The sequence below is a fragment of the Mytilus trossulus genome, chromosome 9, assembly GCF_036588685.1.
Source record: "Mytilus trossulus isolate FHL-02 chromosome 9, PNRI_Mtr1.1.1.hap1, whole genome shotgun sequence".
Lineage (NCBI taxonomy): Eukaryota > Metazoa > Mollusca > Bivalvia > Mytilida > Mytilidae > Mytilus > Mytilus trossulus.
The window spans coordinates 8,333,571-8,351,254 of NC_086381.1; the positions used below are offsets into that span (position 1 = coordinate 8,333,571).

A 17,684-nucleotide genomic window follows, 5' to 3' on the forward strand; every position below is an offset into this window, starting at 1 on the left:
CGCCCCATGCCTCCTAAATTTCTGGCGATAATTTTCCATTTCAAGCAAGATGAATAATCACAATAAACGATCAAAGGAAAAATGCACAACACAGCAATTAAACTGCTTATCAAGCTCACTTAACATGCAAACAATTTTTGGGAGATGAATATAGCAGGTTTCAAATTCATTTGCCTTTTGTTGAAAACAGTACATTTACTTTACATTATGTCTATGATATGGTACTCCAATTGTATTGCTGCTGAATGTTAAAACTTTAAATTATGAATAAAATCAAATTGTGAAATTTTTGTATCAGATTCCAGTGTTTGCGTCTAAAAGCACATCCTTTACCAGGTTACAGATTTAGGTTTACATAGTTTTTACAAGGGGTAAATTATCCATTTATTATATAGGAAGCAAAAACCTTTGACCACACTTGTTATGAATTTAAGGGATAACTGAATGGGCAAAAATAACATAACATTTAACAACTGGTTATAACTATTTATTTGCATATTCACAAATGCATAGTATATTCTTCTCTGCACCAAAACTGCCTACAGTTTTGAATTAAATTAATAATAATTAATCACATAAAATGCTATTTTATTCAAGTGGACATGTTTCCACCATGTATGCATTAATTCTCCATTTGAAAGGTTTCATACAGATATGTTTGGCACAAAAAAACAAGCAGCCATTAATGGATTGAGTCCTTGATACTGAAAATGTATCACATCACATATGAATAAAACAGCTGCACCTCCCTTGAAAAAGATAAAATTGGTCCATCACACAATTTGAATAAATATTACATCAGTTACTATAAATGGATATTTGATCACATGAATTTATGAGAGTTTTTGATTGGTTAACATTTCTCTACAATAACTGTCATTCCCTGTCCTCCACCTATACATGCTGAACCCAGAGCCATGTTCTTGTTCTGTCGACTGAAAAATAAACAGGTATGATATATGATTTTGATTTTGACAACAATTGTGCACTCATCAATGTAGTACACCTGAACAAAAATATAGGTTGTTTAACCAATTACCTAGCATTCTATGAGAACCATCCCATCTGTAGTGATAAACTATATCAAGTAAAATAATGTTTGATTAAAATTGTTTAGACATAGAAGTGACTTCATTTCTAAAATTTAATCAAAGCCCTGTAAGCACTGTAGGCAGTTAACCAAAAACCAAGGCAAACATAATTATGAAAACTGTGGCAATGTTGCTTCAACATTTTTTAAAGATTTAAAAGAACAAACATTAAACATTCATATATTATTGTACATTTATGTTCATTTAATGAATGAAACATTAAGCCAAATAATTCATATTTTATCAAGGTTGTCAATAGCAACACACATGACCACGAATGGTAATGAGTCTTTAATGAGTCAGCAGTGGTTCAAATTTGCAATGATTGCAGTTCTTCTACTTGATTGTAATTGTTCGTATTAGTTGACTGTTAGTAGTTCAAGTTGACTTTAGTACAAGCTTGTAAAAGTATGAATGGACTTGCTTCCCTGGAAACAAAAACTGAGTTTGTGTTGTACAGTACAAAAGTTATGAGACACAAATCAGACAAATGTTTACTACTACAGGGATCAATGGTGAGGTCTGACTTATAAATGTAAACGACTCCCACCTTCACCCCAAGTCCATGATGTCTAAGTTTGTAATAAAATGACAGGTGTTAGGGTCTAACAAAGTGATATGCATATGTGTTGCCTACAAGATTGACCTTGTATGTCATTCAATCTTTTTTGAAATGACAAACAGGAATGAATATGGTTTAGGCGTTGGTATCTCAATCTTTTACAAGTTCTCAAAACACACACAAGAGGGTGTGGGGTGACCCTAGGGACTACCCCTAATTTTCATTTGATTTTTTATATTGTCCCATACATGAATATATATGGTTTATTGGTGGGGATCTCGACCGTTATCAAGTTTTCAAACAGGAGGGGGTGGGGGACCCCAGTGACTTCCCCTTTATTTAATTTTATTTGTTATATTGTCCAATACATGAATATATATGGTTGAGGAGTGGGGATCTCATCTGCTTCTAAGTTATCAAACAGGAGTGGGTAGGGTGACCCTAAGGACTCTCCCTATATTTCATTTGATTAGTTCTCATACATGAATATATATGGTTTAATCTAAAGGTGGGGATCTCGACTGTTTCCAATTTCTCAATCAGGTGACTGCATGGACTCCCCCTATATTTCATTTAATTTAGAGTTGTGGATCCCAACTGTTTCAAAGTTCTTAAACATGAGGGGTAGGGTGACCACAGGGACCTCCCCTATATTTCATTTTGGTCTGTTGTGGATAGTTGTCTCATTGGCAATCATACCACATCTTTTTTTTTATATCAGAAACTTCCAGCTATTTTAACTGACCTATCAAAACTGAGAAGATTAAAATTCCCCTTGAAATTGCAGTAATATGTTTAACTTGAAAAACATTTAACATGCATTACCAACATTTATCACTGATAAAAAAAAATTAAACTGTTAGATAAACTGTTACCACTGTTACATTGTATTGGATTTTGACACTATAATAGATATACAAAATTTTTTCTGCTTTTTCATCTTTTATATATATATCTGAGACTTCTTTATAGTAGTCTCAGCATATATCTTTTGGTTTTCAATTCTAGTGTTTATATTTATTCACCATGCATAGATGTATTTTGTCACCTGTCTGGATTTTCTCTAGTTTAAAATAGCCAAAACCCGGGATTACCCATATCCGCTTCCGGAATCGGATCCGATATTGTAATCTCGCGGCAGCCATTTTATTTTCAATGTTGTTTTTGACAGAGTGAGATACGATTTTACACATTATTAATCGGCGATTTTCTGTATAAAGCTAGCGGTTGAACAAATTGAACATCGCTCTCATGAATGGTAATGATAAAAATAAGTTTGAGATCGTTTATTGATCTTTATTAGGAAACTTTGGTAAAAATGTTTGCAAAGTTATTTTTTTATTTTCTTTCAAGGTCCATCGGGCATGAAGGGCGTAGCTAGTAACCAAGTAGAAAGTCCGACTGCAAAATTGGAAGGTTGCAGACCTCGGACCACCGCTAATTTGAAACCTTGCGTCCAAATTGAAAAGATATGAAATTTTCGTTTTCTGATTCAAAATTGCCGCCAACAGCGTGATCAGTTGAACTTATATAATAGACTACTGACGTATACATACGTAGTTGACTATGTATTGACGACAAACAATATTCCTACGACTTTTGCAATTTGGGAAATCTTTACTACTTGTCTTTAAAGATTTTCGGCGATTAAATATTTCATACCTTTGTTCTTTGACATCTTAGCCAAAAGCTCAGGGGAGAATAAACTACATAAGGATTTCTAATGTGCTCTATTTCCTATGTGCAACTTCAAAACTTTTGGGAAAATCGACGATCATTTAAAGTTTTTCTGGTCATATTTTTTGTAATCCAGAATAAAAAGTATGAAAAAACTGTCCAATAAGTTATAATTAATATAGTAGCCAGCTAGATGATAACAATGGCACATATTTCAGCATTTATTGGGTAGCACACAAATCCAGGGTGCTCGCATAAGACAGCTTAACTGCCTAAAAATTGTGGTGACTTTACACAAAATTTTAGATACCATTGTTTAATTATCAAATTTAAAGTTTTTAATTTCAACAGAACAATAAATCATTTAAGGTATCTGAATGAGTCTTAATTGCTGATTTTATAGTGACCAGTAGCAATTATAAATAAATCTAAATTCCCCTCTGTCAGATTTTAGTATCATATTGTTGCTGCTTGTTTAAAAAAAGAACAATTTCAAGAGAAATCAGAAAATATTGTTTATTGTAAGGTTATGGAGATAATTGTTTTGTTTTATATTGGCCTACATTGAATGTAGGTTTTCTTGTTGTGAATTGAGCAAAGCTAAGAAAACAGATATTTGAACCAGTAAAACAGAGTTTTAGATTGGCAAATTCTGACACTCAATAAGATTTTTAAAAAGAATACTTACTGTAATTCATGGACTAAATGACCAGTAATTCTAGCACCTGATGCAGCCAGTGGATGACCTAAGGCTATGGCTCCTCCTGCCATGTTGGTTATGTCATTATTTAGACCTAATTCTTTAGCAACAGCTAGAAATTGTGGTGCAAAAGCTTCATTCACCTGTAAAAAGAAAAGTTTATTGTCAAATATTTTTAATCTTGTAGTATGGTTTGAAAATTTGGCCCCTGATGTGCATTTCAAAAGAAGGAGAGCAATAATTATAGATTATCGTTGATCATCTCAAAGAGATTGATTTTCTGGCTTGAGCCAGGATGGCGAAAGTGAGAAAAGCAATCTAGTTGAGATGAGCAATGATAATCTGTTTATCGCTACTTTACCTGTGACGATATTGCCAATTTCATGTCAAATTCTTTGGCAACACCACATGCCTCCTTAGTTTCTAGCAATAATTTTCCATCTCAAGCGAGTAACATGATATGAAATAAACTCATCATAGATACCCAGGACTAAATTTTGTATAAACGCCAGACGCACGTTTCGGCTTCAAAAGACTCATCAGTGACGCTTGAATCAAAAAAAAGTTAAAAAGGTCAAATTGAGGACCCAAATTCCTAAAAGTTTTGCCAAATCCAGCTACGGTAATAGAACTATCAGAAAAAAAGATCAAAGGAAAAATGCACAAAATAGCCATGAGTACTGATTATCAGGTTGTCTGTATGTTGATATTTTACAATATCAATATGACGATAACCTGATAACAGATTGCGTCTTTTGGAAGTGTTTTCTTAGTTTCACCAGCAACCAGGAGTTGACTTGATAAGTTCAGGTCAAACTTATCAACATTAGTTCAAACATTATGACTTTGCTGATATGTCCAGTTCAAAGTTATTAAGGCTGGGTCAAGGTATTTGACGTCACAAAGCCGTGATATGGATTAATATTAAGAGCAGAGCAGAGTCGTATAGATAGTAGGACAATCAGTAAAAAAATTGTTTTCTTTGAAATGAGAAATTCTGATTTATTTTGGTCTTTTTCGGTTCTGCCAATATCTATTTTTAATTCTTTAGGAAATTACTTAATAAACAGTATAAAGATATCTGTACAAAGCTTGAACAGACTGACTTACATCAACTATATCCATATCTTTAACTTCTTTACCAATAGCTTTTAGAGCTGCTCTTGATGCAGGTGCTGGTCCTATACCCATTATCTTGGGATCACAACCTAAAACAAAGATACTCCAATTAATTTACTGTGTGTTTCATTCAAAAAATGTTTGCATCAAGTTTCAAGTTAAAAATATTTTTAAGAGGTAAAAGATCCATATTTCGCACATCTAGTTTATCAACCCTTCTGTTTAAAAAAAGAGAATAGACTGACAAAATTTAAACTGTAAAGACTAAAAGCTTTATAGTTAGCTCTGATTCACCTCATTGCTGAATAATTCATGAGAGTCATGTCACAGCAATCATGGCAATATGATATTGTTATCACCAAACTTAAGAATCTGACACAATCAGCTTTTTGTTAATGTGACCCTATCATATTTCAACCCAGATCATTGTATATCAGTATATGTGTAGTAGGACACATGTTGAAGTTGTGCATCTGCTTTCCTGAAATTGGTTGAAGAATATTTATTCCATTTTGTAAGCCTTGAGAACTGGTCATTTTCAGCAAAATTTACAGATAACATTACCAATTTTGTGTTATCAACTCTTGCAGTTTTCAAACAAGATGTAAATACTTCACAGAAAGTTTGCACACCTATTGAAGTTGTGTAAAGATTTTTTCTCATTTTATTTCTATCTATTTTTTGTTCATTGGTTAAGAAATTTCCAGTGCAAACTAGCTATTTGATTCCTTGATCTATTGTTATATTAATTGCTTAAAATACAGATGAATCAGCAAATATTCTTTGCTCAAACCAGCCAGATATCCTATAAAGGGATATTTGAGTTTGTTATTAGTACTTTATATAGCAGCATATTACCTGCAATGCCATAAGCTGCTAGTCTTGCTAGAGGTTTAAGATTGTGGTCTTTGATTGCTTGTTCATTGGCTAATACTAATGCAGCTGCTCCATCACACACTCCCTATAAAACACACATAGTAAAAATAATGGACTACAACATAACTATCTATTTTAGTGACACATAACTTTATCAATCTACATGGTAAATTATTGAAAGAACAAATTTTATAGGAAACATTTTCTGAGTAGATTTCGTGATACTTATTTAATATCTTACATTTATAAACCATCCAAATACATGTACATGTATAGCTTGCAAACAACTATGAAGTGAAATTTTTACCGGCACAACAAATGTAGAATCATTCATGAAAATTATCTATAAAATTTTCTCTGTCTTTATGCTAATACTATTTGAACCTCAATGAATCCACAGTATGTATTACAAGTGTACTCACTGAAGCATTTCCTGCAGTGACAGTACCATTTTTCTTGAATACAGTAGGGAGTTTTCCAAGTGTTTCCATTGTAGTCTGAGGTCTGGGGTGTTCATCAACCTCAAATACCTCTGGTCCTAAAATACATAAAGCAGTTATGGTTCTTGAAAAGGCTCTTTTAACTGTGATAAATATTTGACATAACATGATTTCAAATTTATACCACAACCTTCCTCAAGTAAGAAGAAAATAGCCTAAAATTCTTGGTCAATAATTAAACAGTGTCTTCTTGTTATAATTACAATTGTTGCCTTTCATTTATTAAATTGTTTCCTATTTTTCATGTCTGGGCCTTTTATAGCCGACCATATGCATTGAGTTTTTCTCATTGTTGAATGTTGTACGATTATTGCCCATTATGTGTAATGCCACCATTGGTTTTCTTTGTTAAATTTGCACTTTTCAAAAAAATGTGCAGAATTTATCTTTGTTTCAAATAAAGAAATACTTGGCATAAAGTTTTATCCTGTCCAGTACAATAGAAAAAAATCACATAACATTTCATTGCATAAAAGAAAATAACCATCACTGCTGGTGACTGGAAGTTAACCAATCAAATTTCTCCCCTTTTCTGACCTGTGTACAAGATTTAGTAACCATGTAACTTCAAGTTTACAAAATATTCTATAGAAACCCCAAATAAAAAAATAATGGTGCTTTGAAATGCCCAAGACATATGTTTATGACACAGAAATGTTTTACTGCAATAAAATGAAGAATTAATTACCTACAAATTACCTACAACTGTCAAATCAAGGGAATATTTTTTTCAACCTATTTTTGTATACAACCAGATGTGACATACCATGATTTAGTGGTATTACACCTAAAATTGCTTATATCCTCTTCATTTAAACTTTAATGGATAGCTGTTTCATTGGCAATCATATCACATCTTTTTATATTTGCATAGAGTATAGAATTTCTTTCTTTCTTAATTGGTACAGAGGAAATTTCAGAAAATATTTCTTACTTAAGTAGATTGAAAAACATTTTGGGAGGTTTTTTTTGTAGTTAGTGCACTTAAAAAAAAAACAGAAATAAAGTAATAAAGATTTAGACTCTCTGCTTTACAAGTCTCTTCTGTTAAAATGCTGTTTATGTAAACATTTCTCTTGATTCCAGAATAACAATAAGACAAACTCAACATATCAACCTACCTTTTCTGCCCTTAAGGGTCATTGGTGTAATTTCTGCTTTAAAAACACCACTGTCTTGTGCTGAAGTATAAAACACACAAAGTTCAATATACACATGGATTCTAAATTGAAAAAGTAGCATATTTTTATAATGTTTATATTTTTAGTTTAACAGCCTTATATTGAAAGAAAAATATTAAGTTGTTTATTTATGCAAATATATGTATGTAACATTAAAAATTCATCCCTATGGTATGTTTGACATTTCTACAGTTTCCCTTACTGGAAAAATATAATATGAATAAGAAATGAACATTTAATGATGTTATATTAAACTGACCTTACAGAGTTTTAACCTTGCTCCAACCTTGACTGAATTTTGAAGCCACTCTAGTGATGGTATAACGTTGTGACTCTAAAGAGTTATGTCTCTTGTTTTCACGACTGAATTTCAAAGGGTCTATAGTGATGCCATGTTGACCTTAAAAAAGTTATGTACTTTGTTTCCACCGTTTCTGAGTTTCGAAATGACTATAGTGGTGATTTAATGTTGTGACCTTGAAGAGTTATGTAACTTATTACCATCTTGACTGAGTTTCAAAGCGACTATAGTGGTGGTTTAATGTTGTGACCTTGAAGAGTTATGTAACTTATTACCATCTTGACTGAACTTGAAGCGACTATAGTGGTGGTTTAATGTTGTGACCTTGAAGAGTTATGTAACTTATTACCATCTTGACTGAACTTGAAGCGACTATAGTGGTGGTTTAATGTTGTGACCTTGAAGAGTTATTTAACTTATTACCATCTTGACTGAACTTTGAAGCGACTATAGTGGTGGTTTAATGTTGTGACCTTGAAGAGTTATGTAACTTATTACCATCTTGACTGAACTTTGAAGCGACTATAGTGGTGGTTTAATGTTGTGACCTTGAAGAGTTATGTAACTTATTACCATCTTGACTGAACTTGAAGCGACTATAGTGGTGGTTTAATGTTGTGACCTTGAAGAGTTATTTAACTTATTACCATCTTGACTGAACTTTGAAGCGACTATAGTGGTGGTTTAATGTTGTGACCTTGAAGAGTTATGTAACTTATTACCATCTTGACTGAACTTTGAAGCGACTATAGTGGTGGTTTAATGTTGTGACCTTGAAGAGTTATGTAACTTATTACCATCTTGACTGAACTTTGAAGCGACTATAGTGGTGGTTTAATGTTGTGACCTTGAAGAGTTATTTAACTTATTACCATCTTGACTGAACTTTGAAGCGACTATAGTGGTGGTTTAATGTTGTGACCTTGAAGAGTTATGTAACTTATTACCACCTTGACTGAACTTTGAAGAGACTATAGTGGTGGTTTAATGTTCTGACATTAAAGAGTTGTGTACCTTGTTTCCACCTTGACTTGATTTCAAAGCCACTCTTATGGTGGTATTCTGTTTTGACATTAAAGAGTTATGTACCTTGTTTACACCGTGACTGAATTTGAGCCACTCAAGGTGGATAGTTCAGACATTTAAAGAGTTATGTACCTTGTTTCCACCTTTGCTGTGTTTGGAGGGCATATTTATCACAGTCCTCCCTAGATATATTGTATTGTTCTGCCAAGTTTTCTGCTGTGATAGCCATAGGAAGGCCTGTGTGTGAATCTGTTAAAGCTGCCCACATTAAGTCTTCTAACTAATATAGGATAAATTGAAAACAGTATGTATTTTTCATTGTTAATTGTATAAATGCAATTTTAGCTGTAAACTAACATTGCACTAGGTTTAATGATTGGATATTGATGGAGTGGATGGAAATTTGCTTCTGGCTCCCTGTTGTTAAATTCTATTACAAGAGTGCACATGAGTTGCCTATAATTTCTAACATCCACTTCATTTGATCTTTGGTGGATAGTTGTCTCATTGTCAATCATTCCACATATCCTTATTTCTACAGTGTAAAGGGTACCAGTTATCAGCAATTCATAACTATCATAAATGTTCCAAATTTCATCTTATTTATACATTGTAAGCACATTTGCCAGGTGCTAAAAAAATGCAGAACGTTTGCATATATATATCTTTCGGTGTGTTGGATAGTTTTATAATATGTAACCCAATCACATGGTTGTCTACATCTCATAACTTTAATAAAGTGTAATTTCATTTAAACTATGATTGTTTACCTTAAGGTCCTGTCCAAGCTTTGTACCAAATCTGATATTCCTGACAGCGAATGGAGCCTGGCTCATGTTATCTGATCCACCAACTAATACAATGTTACAATCTCCTAACATTATTTCCTACAATAGTTTAAATATTGCATAAAGTAAAGAGATAAAGATAAAATTTGTAAAAGTTTGTAACAGGACAATAACAAACACTGAATTAAGCATGTAATAAATTAAACTTAATTAAGCTATCCCCATTGAAGGCATTTTTATGTACAAATGTATAAGGCAAAGCCCACTTCTTATTATGAAAACTAAAAAAAAATCAGCTGTAAACAAAACATAATTTGAGGCGTGCTTTGCCATAAGATGCTTAAGTTTCATTGAAATCTACTTATTCAAAAGCAGTTGATTGGATAAACAAAATGAATAACCACAAAAGTTACATTCTACCTGGGTAGCCCCCACTTTAGTAGGCAGACATCATGGACATACACCAATTTAAAAATCTAACAATTCCAATCACAGATGAGAAATAAATATAAGCCAGTGCTTTTAAAACAGAAGAACACTTATATAATTATATTTATATCCATGAATATTTTGATGCATGCAAAGCTATTATAGAAATTAGTTTATCCTGAAATTTTAAAGTTGCAATATAGTAGTAAACAAAAAAGGCATCTCTATCATGATGTCTATAGTTTATATCTTTTGTATTAAACATTAACCTGAGCTCCATTGACTATTGCTTGGAAACCCGATCCACATAATCTGTTGACTGTTAAGGCAGGTACACCAACAGGCACACCACACCTCAATCCAACATGGCGGGCAATGTATATTGTATCGGCTGCAGACTGAAAAAATAAATCAAAACAATACATAGTCCCTTACTGGTTAAAAGTTCATTATACTGGAACAAAACATGCTTACTTGATCTAAAACATGTCATGGTATAAACTGTGTAACAAATTACAAGTCAATATATTTAAGCATGATGAAAAACAGTGAGGAACACTGATTAATATTAGTGTAAGTTTTCTAAGTCCAAGGACCATAACTCTGCACAAAATCATCAAACTTGTACACAATTCTATCTTGATCTGTAACTTGTCAGGATAAAACTATAAATCAAATATCAAATCAATATCTTGAGACATGAACCCCTTCTGACTTCATTCTTAAATCAGACTTTAAAGGATTTTAACTATAAAATAATTCTCTATGAGTTTCTATATCCATACCTTGTCTGTACCTCAGAACAGGTGTAAACATGCACCACCTATGGGAACAACATACTAGGAAAATTATATTAAAACTTCTCAGGGGGGTGACTGGTGGTAACAAAATCAAACAAAATATTGCTCATGTAAAATTGACTATCATCCAATACCATCTTCAGTTTACTATAACTAGAACAAAAGCAGAAAGGGGGGATTTGGATTGACAGTGGGAAACAATGTTAGGTTGAAAAGGGTTAAAAAAATATTCTCATGCAATAGGCCACTTTCAGACCCATTACTGTTGTTGCAATAGAAATAAATATAACAAACAAAGGACTTAGCACTCTGTACACAAGGAAGCTGATGTTCATCCAAATTTTGATTGGACTTGGCTGAAAATTTATACATCTAGCATAACCAAATGAATGCCACACTTTATCACATGTTTTTCTACCAGAAGAAAGACCACCAAAGTATTAATATTTCTACACAACATTTACCCCTGGAGTAAAGTTATAACAAAGTAAAGGACAAGTTAGTTATTAAAGTTTACATACATGTAACACATTTCCTATAACAACACTGCCAACAGCTGCAGGATTAACATTCCCTTCTGCTAATGCACTTTTTGCAGCTACTTCCATCAGATCAGTGGCTGTCTTGCCTGTTAACTTCCCGCCATATGTTCCAAAGGCTGTTCTCTTGGCAGATACAATAAACACATCTTTTACAGCTGAAATTTATTGTAAAGTTAATAATTAATGTTAAATTAGTTTTAATTTTTTCTCTCTTTTTCGCAATGCACTCACTCCTTAATAAAATATTCCAACAATAAATGTAAATGTACAATTGGTTAAGTGGACACCAGTGTCTTTGAATTATACTTGTTCTACTCTAAGAACAGTTTATATTAAAACCTTCTTCTAAAAGATAAAAGTTATATAAGCATGATAAATAGATGTTATCATGGTTAATATATTAATTAATACATTCACTTGTTTGAAACTCTAATCTTTGATCATGTTGATTGTAAATACAAATAAGAGAAAAAAATCTGCAACAAACTATTTTCGCAAATATACACACAGACAAATATGAATAGTCCCCGCTGGATCATTATTTGTCAACCCTAGCTGCAACTTGCAGTATTGTCTTTGATCATAGTTCATAATACCGCCAGTTATAATAATTTGAAAAAGAAAAGCAATAGATACTAAAAGGACATTCAAACTTATAAGTTGAGAAAAAACAAATTATAACACAAAGTCTTTGCCTACCATTTTTTTCCCTTATCAATAATATTTGTCTTCTCACTTCTCAAATGATTTGATATCATTGGTGCAATAAATCTAGGTACTTATGAAACTCCACTTTAAAGTGAAGAACTATGTGAACAAGAGTGCACACGCTGAAATGTCTCGCCTTCTTTACTAATCATTCGATATTATGTTCATAGTCCTAAATGTAAAGCTTTATTACACTGTCACGTAAACTTAACATTAACCAAGAAAACTAAACATTGACCAATGAACCATGAAAATGAGGTACATTGTAAGGGCAGATGAACCATGCCAGACAGACATGTACAGCTACTAATTCTTCCATACAACAAATATAGTTGACCTGTTGCTTTATAGTTTATTAAGACAAACAGACCAAAACACAAAAACTTAACACTGTTCAATGAACCATAAAAATGAGGTCAAGGTCAAATAAAACCTGCACGACTGACATATAGATCATAAAATATTTCCATACACCAAATATAGTTGACCTATGTCATATAGTATTAGAAAAAAACAAAAAAACTTAACTTTGACCACTGAACCATGAAAAAGAGGTCAAGGTCAGATGACACCTACAAACTAGACATGTACACCTTACAATCATTCCATATACCCAGTATAGTAGAAGTATTACATACAGAATAAGAAAAACAGACCAAAACGCAAAAACTGAACACTGATCAATAAACCGTGAAAATGAGGTCAATGTCAATTATAACCTGCACGACTGACATAGAGATGACACCTGCCAGTTGGACATGTACAGCTTACAGTCCTTCCATACACAGAATATACTACATGTACATCTATTGCTCATAGTATCCAAGATATGGACTTGACCACCAAAACTTCACCTTGTTCACTAATCCATGAAATGAGGTCGAGGTCAAGTAAAAACTGTCTGACGGGCATGAGGACCTTGCAAGGAACACACATACCAAATATAGTTATCGTATTACTTATAATAAGAGAGAAATTAACAATACCAAAAATCTTAACTTTTTTTTCAAGTAGTCACTGAACCATGAAAATGAGGTCAAGGACATTGGACATTTGACTGACGGAAAATTCGTAACATGAGGCATCTATCATGTCTATATACAAAGTATAAAGCATCCAGGTCTTCCACCTTCTAAAATATGGAAACTTCGTAACATGAGGCATCTATATTCAAAGTATGAAGCATCCAGGTCTTCCACCTTCTAAAATATAAAGCTTTGAAGAAGTTAGCTAACGCCGTAGCCGCCAGAATTGTTTTACACATGCATTCCAGGGCTCACACTACTTCAGAATTATAGGGAGAAGTGACTTCTCTTTTTGAAACTGATAGGGAGAAGTGGTGAGATTTGAAAGAGAAGTGCTCTTTCGCGCGGTGCGCTACAATGTTTGGATTATACTATAGCATGTATAGTATAAAGGGTCATATGTAAATAATGTTCTTTTTATAATGTTCAATTCATATCTGAGTATACAATTAAAGCAACATTTCAAATTAAAAGTTGTTAAGTTTTACTAAGGTCCTTGTGAGAAACTACCAACTAAATATCTAGCACAAAAAAAAAAATTTTTTTAAAGGTAAAGAAATTATAATATATAATAATTACAATTTTATAATTAAAAACTATCTTGCGTATGAAATTCAGTGTTTCTCATCAAAAGATATATAAAGGTAAGCTGGGCCATAATATATTGACATTAGTGTTATAGTCTAAGACTTAAGCAACTTTACAATAGTTTGAAACAATCCATAAAAAATATAGAGAACTATATACACCAATCAATTAGATGTAACCAAAAGTCTTTTAATTCGTGTGGAATACGTAATTTTCCCCTTTGGAATCAATATTTTTCTGTTAGCTGTTCCATCCGTGCGTCCGTAGTAATTATTGTAAAAGTACGGATTTCGGTCATAGCTGGACCGATTGAGATCCGTAGTTTAGAAATCGGTCAATGGCGGACGATTGCAAGAAAATTTACAAAAATAAACGATGTTTGACAAGTTATTTGGAAGGGAACATTACATTTATAATACAATAAATGGATTAAACACTTACTGGAGGCAACTTGTATCACGTTTAAATGAAGAAACAAACTTATTTTTCCGCCGAAATATAGGTTGATGTACGTTTTCGAGTAACAAGCACCGGAACAAGTGGAAATGCACGAAGTGATAACAAGTTGTATTTTTATCAAATAACCTGCTACAGACTTCAAAGACAATGCTTCAACCTCTTTTCTTAAGATAATGAATCGTTTATGTCTAAATTTCTTTAATATCAATAAAAAATTGATGTTTCATCAACTTGGTAAAAATTGAAAATGTCCGATGACGGAAGCGACTGAAAGCGAGTATCTTCAAGAACAGGGCGACTTCTTTTCGCTTTTGGAGGTCGGGGAAAGCGAAGTGACGGTCGGGAAAGCTACTTCTTCGCCCACTTCGCCTGGAATTCTCAAGAGATGCAGCACGTTTCCACAAATCTGAAACTTTAGGAGGACTCAACAACGGTATAAAATAGGTTGAAAATTGCAAAATGATGCTCCTATTTCACACTAGCATATTATATGTCAACCAATATACCTCAATTGGTGGATTATACGTCAATTGAGGTAAATGTATAATCCACCAATTCAGGCAATTGGCACATAGGCGGATCCAGGGGGGCCCTGGCCCCCCCTTTTGTGGGAAAAATTTGGTTGATTATATAGGGAATCATTGAAGCATGACTGAAGCGGGCCCCCTCTTAGGTCAGTCAGAGGCCCCCCCTTAGGAAAAGTTCTGGATGCGCCACTGTGGCAGTTATTCCTGACCTGTTAAAAATTCTAAACAGTTGACCAATACAAGTATCAACCCCCTTGTTGATGAAATATAGGCTTATGTGACATGCTAGCTATTCTTTTCTTGTAGGATATATGTTTCCATTAAAATATATATATATATTAAAATATAGCAACATCATAATCAGGCATGTTCAAAAAGTGCAAAGTCCAATTTTAAAACTTATTAATTTTCTTGTATTTAACTGAAAAGTATAGGGATGCAAACATGTTATATTATGAACAATTTCTTGTTCTAAGTATATTAAAAAGTTGAACATGTTTGCTTTACCTCGTGCAAGTGCCATGATGTTCTTCCTAGCTAACCGGCTTAGGCAAAATTTTGTTGTCAAATTATCTAAAATGAAAACAATTTCGGTAACGTCATAATTCCGGATATACAGTGTTGGTCCGTGTTCATCCGTTTATATTTTTTTTGGCTGTTTTTATCAAAGATACATTTCAGTTAATTTTCGGTTAAACATTCCTAAATTTAAAAAAATAACCTTCTGTAATTAAAATTCTATTTTCCTGTTCATGTAACAGGTGTTTGGGGAATGGTTCCCCCTCTTCAACTGTGTATTTTCAAAATCATGACTGATGTTTTAATTTTCAAAAAATAACGATACTCCTTAATATTTAAACTTAATTTCTATTATTCAAGTTGTCTTTTTATCATTTACAATAAGTAGTTTATACATAAATTTGCTGCTCACCTGTCGGGAATATACCGCAAAGGTCTATGATTTGAAGCTGAATACATACATATGGACATGGGTACATGGATTTCCTTTTTTGTGCGTGGGCACAGGCACTTGTCTCTAAAAAAAAATTCCTATATACCTTAATATAACAGTTATATTAAGGTACATAGGAAATTTTGTTTAGAGACAAGTGCCTGTGTGCGTGGGTGTTGGTTACTGTCTCGTTGACGTGTACCCGAAATTCCCCTTTTTACTTACATTAAAACCTTAGGACTTATTACATAAGTAATGTCTTAAACATGTGATATGCTACAACCTATCAAGTTGAAGTGAGATGTTATGCTATATAAAAAAAAATGATGGATTGCCCTTGTGAATGAAGAGTACTATAGGCACAGAGACTATAGTGCCTTAGTTCAGACCACCTTCTTAGTGAAATTAGGTTTTTATTCTCTATTAAGGAACAGTGTTCCCATATAGCAGCATCTGATCAACTCACTTGGTATCCTCAAACGGTTTCATAATCTAACCCATCATTTCCTTAGAAAAACAAATGAAAGTTAAATGTGGTGGAAAACCCAATCCCAACCGCGAACACAGGACTTTGATGTTGGAATTCAAAAAATTATGAGCATCACTAATGAAATGAAATACTTGGTTTTTTTTTTTAGAAAAGTGTGTTATATTTGTGCTACTCTTTCAAATTTCAAATTACAGCATTTTTTTCCCGATACTACACTTGATATTGCATAAAAAAAATCTACCCAAATTTAATATTTTAGAAAAAAAAATACAACACATCACGTACTAATCAAAGTCTCCAGCAAAAATAATGCCAGCATATTATGTACTCCCTGTTTAAATTTAACACCGTTAACCACTTTTTTGTTGTGAATAGAATGCGTTGCAGAATTCTGTGAACAAGCCAACACATTTGTGTTGTTTCGATATAAAAAAAGTTTAATTGCATTATAAATCATTCTAGATTTAATTTACAATCCTAATGTATGAAAAGATCTTAATTTCTGTTTACAATACACATTCATTATTTGTAATAACGAATCATTCATTCAAACGCATAAAACAAAATTCACTTTGCAGGCAAATATTATCTTGACTTTATTATGTTCCAATCTTGTTCAAAACCAACACAAGACAATCTGGGACGATCAATTGGCTAAAGACCGTATATGGATTTTTCCTATATATTAGAGTATGTCGTTTGTCTGTTAATTAAACATGATGACGAGGATGTGAAGGTGTCTAGCGTACAACAACAAATGTAACAAGCATAAAAAGACGGAATCATGTTAATCTGATATTAAGATGCAGAGTACTTTGAAGTTGTGGACTTTTCACGTGCTAAACTGGCTTTCCCGAACACTTTTTTTTCTGATTCCGAGCCGATAAGTATTTGTTTTTACTCAAAAAAGCATTATACATGGGACAGAAGCAGCAAATATTACATTCAGTTTAAGTCTTTTGTTTTACCCGGCTGGAAATTGAACACGACGTCTACCACTCAATGGCTATAGCACAATACTGCTAAATAACTTCCGTTCTCGGAACTTACCAGTTTGAAACCAGTATGCTAGAGCAATTGGTAGTTTCTATTTCGCTTCATACACATTATGTTTCACTGCCTACGAGAAAGGTCTGATCTTTTTTTTGCAGTCAAACGTTGGATAAAAATCCATAGAAAAATCTTAAACGTCATCTTGGAAATCGCTTAAACAATTTAAATCAAATATAGGAGAAAGCTCCTCGTTCGACACTAAACAAAGTTTTGAAAATTTTGAACAACTCGAACATCCGCAAAGAAGGTTCATGATTGAATGTAATTAAGTGCCAGTCTGTCTAAGAATC

General features: G+C 32.9%; 1 protein-coding gene across 1 annotated transcript; it reads right to left on the minus strand.

Annotated features, from left to right (window-relative positions):
* Positions 1 to 471: 471 nt before the first annotated feature.
* LOC134685061 (3-ketoacyl-CoA thiolase, mitochondrial-like) lies at positions 472 to 15,511 on the minus strand. Its single transcript, XM_063544446.1, has 11 exons — positions 15,407 to 15,511; positions 11,572 to 11,747; positions 10,520 to 10,648; positions 9,804 to 9,920; positions 9,166 to 9,313; positions 7,647 to 7,706; positions 6,448 to 6,563; positions 6,008 to 6,110; positions 5,141 to 5,238; positions 4,019 to 4,173; positions 472 to 935 (listed from the first exon to the last, which is right to left on the minus strand). The coding sequence occupies exons 1-11, from the start codon at positions 15,420 to 15,422 to the stop codon at positions 854 to 856; spliced, it is 1,200 nt and encodes a 399-aa protein (XP_063400516.1). The 5' UTR covers positions 15,423 to 15,511; the 3' UTR covers positions 472 to 853.
* Positions 15,512 to 17,684: the final 2,173 nt, after the last annotated feature.

Excerpts from the sequence above, each read along its gene's own strand:
- LOC134685061 (XM_063544446.1), bottom strand. Across the intron at positions 6,564-7,646 it reads GACCCTTAAGGGCAGAAAAG|GACCAGAGGTATTTGAGGTT; the intron begins GTAGGTTGATAT and ends TATGTATTTTAG. Across the intron at positions 936-4,018 it reads CATTTAGTCCATGAATTACA|TCGACAGAACAAGAACATGG; the intron begins GTAAGTATTCTT and ends TTTATTTTTCAG.